Below are 5,934 nucleotides of genomic sequence, written 5' to 3'. Positions count from 1 at the left end.
TGGATATGTTATTTTTAGTTGAATTTGGATATGCTATTTTTAGTGGTTTCGGTATCCATCCATTATCCTATTTACATGTATAATGTTAGTTTGATTTAATACAATTTAGCTAATTTCATTTTAGATTTTTAAAAAAAAAATTTTTGAGTCGAAACAAATTCAATGGAGTGATTATTATTTTCTCTTATTTTTGTTACTGATATTTTACTGATTTTTATAATATATTTAAATATGATAAGTTGCTGTCTTTAAATAAAATCTTTAATTTTTAAATTTAAATTGCTAGTTTTAGTTGGCTATATTCTTTAATTATCTTTTTTTTCCTTATATTATCTAATTTTAATATAATTTTAGGGGTTTAGTGAAAAGATCATCTAAACTAACCTTTGCCTTTATACTGAATTTTGCCCCTCTGAACAGCTACCTTCTTCCTGGAATCACCACTTCAAAGCTCTTTCATACATTGTACAAGCAGAGTATATTCTTCATGATCAGTGCAGTACAATTATTCCCTTTCACCTCACATTGTTGATACAGCATGTAGACTAGTAAATTTCCCCATATTACAGGGACCAAATAATAAATTTCTCAAAAAGTAATCTTCTACAGCTTGTAACTGTTGAGAGTCATTATCTAGCAGGGGTCATAATGAAAATAAGCAATGTATAGAAGTCAAAAGTATTACAAAACACAGAAGTGATTCAAATACAGCTGTGCTCCTATTGCATGATACATCACAAATAAATATTCATCTGGTCCAGAAACGTGGTCCATAACCCATAAGCTGACAAATGCACATTGCACAATCATAACCCATAAACCCCAACCTCTCTTTGCTATATTGTTATCTATGCTTCTTCCATTTCTTGTTTTATTTATAATACAGCCACATACAACAGTTGTGGTGCCAAACCAATAGAATAGAGATGATGACTTCACAATCCTTGAGATAAAATCACCTTAAGCCTCGCACATACAATCAGGTGCAGGATATGTATATATGGACTGTTTTGGTTTCCTTAGTCGGATCTCGCCTTGTCGGTTTTCATGCCCTTCAAGAACTGCTTGCTGGAAGTCTGGCCAGCTGATGCTTTTGTTCAGGAACAGTTGTCCCATCAATGCCATGTTGGGCCTTATGGTTTTCATGTTCTTGTAAGTTCTATGTCCCAACTGTTGGCATCACAAAATTTGTAAAATACATTGTTGATCCAATCCACGTTACATATATAAAATAGAGAAAAGAAAAGAAAAGAAAAAGAAAGAAAAAAGTGCAACAAGCCACAGATCACAGATTCCTATGTTGTGAAGTTAATCGTACATAAATGTCAGCAAAAAATACTCACCATTGCATTGTGCATATTTCCTGGAGAAGCAGAGATGAAGATGTCGCTATGCAAGCCAACATAGTAATCAACTGCAGCTAACAGAGAAGCCTTTCCTTTAATCTGTGTACGTTCTTCTGAAGAGGCAAGACTCTTTTTGTCTTCCATAAGAGGAAACAACTTTCGTAAAGTTGATATCCTAGCTTCCCCACCATATACCTGAAAAAATGTGGAAATGCACCTGTTATATCTCACCTATGCATGATCATAAAAATTATTCATACACCATCAAACTCAAGTTAGAAGGATAAAATACCTTGTGGGAAGCAAGGTATAGACGAGTACTGTTGTCAAAGCCCAAAGCTGCTACTAGCAATCCGATCTCTTCAGGAGTCAATGGGCAACGGCCCTGACTCCTCAATTCTATGTCGGTGAACTGCGAGTTAAGGACCCTTCCTTGCCAAATTACTTGTCGGTACTTCGCCAGAGCCAACTTTTCAGCTTTGCCCCCACCAAAATCACAGGCTGAATGGGCAGCCATATCCTGCAAAGACATAGGTTGGTACAGATGCAAACTAAAGGAAAAGCATTCATCCATGATGCTTACTAAACTACAACTGCCGGAATGCAATAGATCAATAACATTCCAAACAGATGCATATGCAAAATATAAACTGAACATAAATCTGTATGATACAACTCACTTGTACCTTATCAAAACGAAGGTGTATCACAACAAACTTCCTTGCTCTGTTTTCATCAGTCACATGAGAGGTTTCCCGTAGGTAACCAGTGTTAACAACTTCAGTTCCTTTGGACGGATACCTGAGGCGACTGACAAGAGCATCTCCAAGTGCTCTAATATGGGGAACAAAAACTAATGCTTGAAAATTGACTTTGCAACGTAAACGTTGGATATCCATGGGCAAGCTATCAAAAGTCAGCCGGTGTGAGAATGGGGAGATTGCAGCTATTCCATAACTGGACCATGTACAACAAATAACTGACTTCAGAAGCTGCTAAATTAAGAAAATGAAGCAAAAAATAATGATTTAAGAGAACAACAATGCTACAATTCACTTGTGGAATTATTGGCCTTAGGCAGAGGACATAACCACTGAAGCATTACCTAACGTTGTAACGTACATTCTCATGTATGATAAATGCCAATTCATATTTCTATCCTTGGTAATGCATCTTCATTGAGATGTGATGCCAGACAGATGGTAGCCTATTGAAACTAGCGACCCATACATAAAAAGACCAACTTAAGCTCATATTTGGATTTTGGGGAAGAAAGAAGACACTACCAACCTCTGTAGTACAGGCAAGACATTATCCAGATACCAGTTAGCTGAAGCATGAATAGGTGCTGTCTTAATTCTGGTGGCTCGAATAGCAGTAGCATAGTATTCCCGTGTGCTCCAGGAGAACTCATCAGGTAACTCTTTAACTATAGAAATGTCATCCTTCAACACATCAATAAAGTGATCGACATCAAATATATCCATGAATGAGCTGCAAGAAACAATATGCAGCTTCAGAATAGTGCCTTATTGACATTTATATATATATATATATATATATGACAATACCTTGAATCTTGCCAAACGGGATTGACTTCAAAATGGGGGATGACAAGTGTTGCATTCAGTATTTTAGCAACTGCCACTGCATCACATATCTATCAATAGAACAACTCGTCATATGAGATGATGAAGATATGTTACAACAAGCAAGCAATTGTGAATTAACCAATGAAGGAAAGTTGCTATTAAAAATTTCTAGCTACTTAGACATCTTGGAAAACCTTTTAAGTACCTACCCCCATTCTCTGCTGGTTCAACCCTCCATCAAGAAATACTTGAAGGTATCCCTCAGATTTCACTGGCAAAGCTGCTGAAAAAAATGATGAGTCAATAGCAAGAAGCGCGAACATGAATGTTGACAAAAATATTAATGCATAGCTCCCAAATCACATTCAAATATACAACTTGGTCAGCCTGCAGAAGAAAAAAAACTCATATAATAAATCTATATTTCTTCACTCACACGGGGTAGATTGAACACACGGTCTCCATCCTTGATCAGCCAAAGGATCCCAGAGATAAGACTGCTTTCCATGTGACTAAAAAACATACATATGGGCGAGTGGAAAAGATTATTTTACTTTGTCTACGATGCTGAAACTTTATGTGCATACTTTATACATACTCAGTGACCTGTTACTTACAGTCTCACGCTGCAAAGCACTCTTCAGTAGAGATGAGTGCCTAGGTTTTGCAACATTCAGCTCCTGCAGAAAACAACCAACTTATTACAATGTAATATTACCTCTACAAATCAGCTCCACAATATTAGCACCAAATTAAAGTTAAATTATCACAGATAGAAGCACATTTTCAGCATGCACAAACTTCAATCATTCTCAAATGTGAGCTGTCTGAGAATCTAAACAGGAAAAACATATTGAAGAGACAATATAGCATTATCATATCTGCAAAGGCGACAGAAAAATATGCAAATTTCATATAAACCCACATGCCTTTCAAGGAGTAACACACTATATGTCTGCACTGTCTGACACTGACAAAGGCAACAATAATAAATATAAACTCGTTCCCTTTATTCAAAGCCTACGGAGAAAGGCTGCAACCTAAGTCAAGTCTAATGCACTCAAATTCCAGATTTCTTGTTCAATTAGTTTCCAAGCTGGTCATATGCTGGGTAGTAATATCATAATTAACAAGAACATCAAAGGTATCTTAATAAATGAATCTACCATGAATTCACAAATCCCATCTCCATGCATACTACATAGAACATAACATCCACTCTGGGATCACACAGGAAACTCTCCAAAATTCTCATACCTCCAATGGCTTCTTAAAGCACAAGTCAATAGCCAAAGACTAGACCATGTGAGTCAAGTGAACCCAATAAATGAACCAGTCAACGGTTCCGGGTTGCAACAAGCTCAAGCAACATATCTATTCGTTTATTTTATGACACTTAAAGCTAGTGAAATACGCCACTCAATTATTTGCCTTGACATTTAGCAGTAAATGAACCCAAGCTCATCCTTGTACTACTTGCTAGTTTTAGCAACCACCTCACAGTTCTCATTTCTGTTTGCATGAAACAGGAAGAATGGCCGACACTTAACCCAGAATTTGGACACCATTAAGGAAAAAACAGCAATAATAGAAACAAAAATCAAGAAGTGCAGTGGAATATTCACATGAAAATTTAATTAAAAAAATTAATAAAGGAATAATCTTTCACTGGAAAATAGCTGTTCACACAAGTGGCTCATATTTAAGAAATGAAAAAACCAAGGGATAAAAAAAAAAAGTCCAGGAAATATTAACATACCCAGAACTTAGAAGGAGAGGCATAGCTCAATGAGCTCAAAAAACCAGGCAAAAGAAGAGGCAAAAGCAGCACCAGAATTCCAGGAAGACCTCCTCTTGTTTGGAGCTCCATCCAACTCAAAACTCACCAATCAGATCTCAAAACTGGGTTTCTGGGTGTTCCTCTTCTCGCTTGGTCCGTGATACTGAGAAAAAGCAAGAAAAGAAGATATATATATTAATGGAGGACAAGAGAAGCAGCTCTTGTCATATAGAAACGATACATACATGATTCTATTGTCTCTATAAATCTCTCTTTTTCTTGACCGGCCTTGAGGTCCGTGAAAGGAAAGGAAGAGTTAAGGCATCTCACATGGACACCTGTACTAAGAAAAGCAGTGGCTTGATTATGGAGGTGGTGTCCCTCTCAAAGGCCCAGAAAAACAAAAGCAGTGTCTTTTAGAGAAGTTTATTACAGTATTTTGTGCCTTTAAAAGTTTTAACCTTGTTTTAGCGGTTGGGTATTTTCTAATTATTCTCAGCACTTGCAAGATTGGTACTTTTTGGAAAGATGACCGTTAGTTTTTTTAGGTTAATTTACTATATAGTATTTTAAGCTAGCAAAATCTATAGTTTATTCTTTATTATTTTAATCATAAATAATTTAATCTATAAACTTTTATTATATTAGCAAAATAGTTTTTTTAAATTTATTGATAAATTATAACAATTAAGTCTTTTAAAATTTAAATCTCAATTTTTATATAATAATATAATAATAATTTATTTTTTATAATTTTAATATTTATAACAATTTAATCATTTAATTTAAATTAATTTTTTAATTAAATTTAATAAAAAAATTATTTTATTGACAAAATATAAACTAAAGATTAAGGCTTTATTTGAAAAATAATTCAATTAGGGAATATTAAGTTGTCAAAAAGTGTTAAAGTTATGCTTCTTTAGTTAAGATTTTTATTTGAATTCTTAAAAATTAGAAGTATTTCCTTTTTTATAGAGAAAAAGTAATTCACTTCCTCTAATTTCTTAAGTTAATTTTTGAAAAAATTTTACTTTTTAAAAAATAATTTATTTAAACTAAATAAAATTTAAATTATTTACACTCACAGATGTAGTCTAATAATAAATATATCTCAATAAATTTGAGAGATCTCAGATTCTAACTCCCTCAATCTTCAATTTCTATTTAAAAAAAAATAAATTGTTTAATGCTAAACATAGACTTAGTTGTGAGT

At 34.2% G+C, this 5,934-nt stretch overlaps 1 protein-coding gene across 3 annotated transcripts; it reads right to left on the bottom strand.

The window, feature by feature from the left end:
• Positions 1 to 646: 646 nt before the first annotated feature.
• LOC110630142 (O-fucosyltransferase 39) lies at positions 647 to 5,115 on the bottom strand. Of its 3 annotated transcripts, XM_021777472.2 has the most exons (11): positions 4,964 to 5,115; positions 4,698 to 4,881; positions 3,556 to 3,618; positions 3,375 to 3,450; positions 3,148 to 3,221; positions 2,918 to 3,006; positions 2,637 to 2,840; positions 2,033 to 2,303; positions 1,639 to 1,866; positions 1,344 to 1,541; positions 647 to 1,170 (listed from the first exon to the last, which is right to left on the bottom strand). In XM_021777472.2, exons 2-11 carry the CDS (start codon positions 4,806 to 4,808, stop codon positions 961 to 963), a joined length of 1,524 nt encoding a protein of 507 aa, XP_021633164.1. In that variant the 5' UTR covers positions 4,809 to 4,881; positions 4,964 to 5,115; the 3' UTR covers positions 647 to 960. The 3 variants fall into 3 exon arrangements, with proteins under 3 accessions (XP_021633164.1, XP_021633163.1, XP_021633165.1); XM_021777471.2 differs by lacking the exon at positions 4,964 to 5,115 and having other exon boundaries at positions 4,698 to 4,956; XM_021777473.2 differs by lacking the exon at positions 4,964 to 5,115 and having other exon boundaries at positions 3,148 to 3,218; positions 4,698 to 4,956.
• Between the last annotated feature and the right edge of the window lie 819 nt (positions 5,116 to 5,934).

This window comes from Manihot esculenta, chromosome 13 (assembly GCF_001659605.2).
Source record: "Manihot esculenta cultivar AM560-2 chromosome 13, M.esculenta_v8, whole genome shotgun sequence".
Lineage (NCBI taxonomy): Eukaryota > Viridiplantae > Streptophyta > Magnoliopsida > Malpighiales > Euphorbiaceae > Manihot > Manihot esculenta.
The sequence above is the reverse complement of the archived record's forward strand: the minus strand, read 5'-3'. Positions and strand labels throughout refer to the sequence as shown.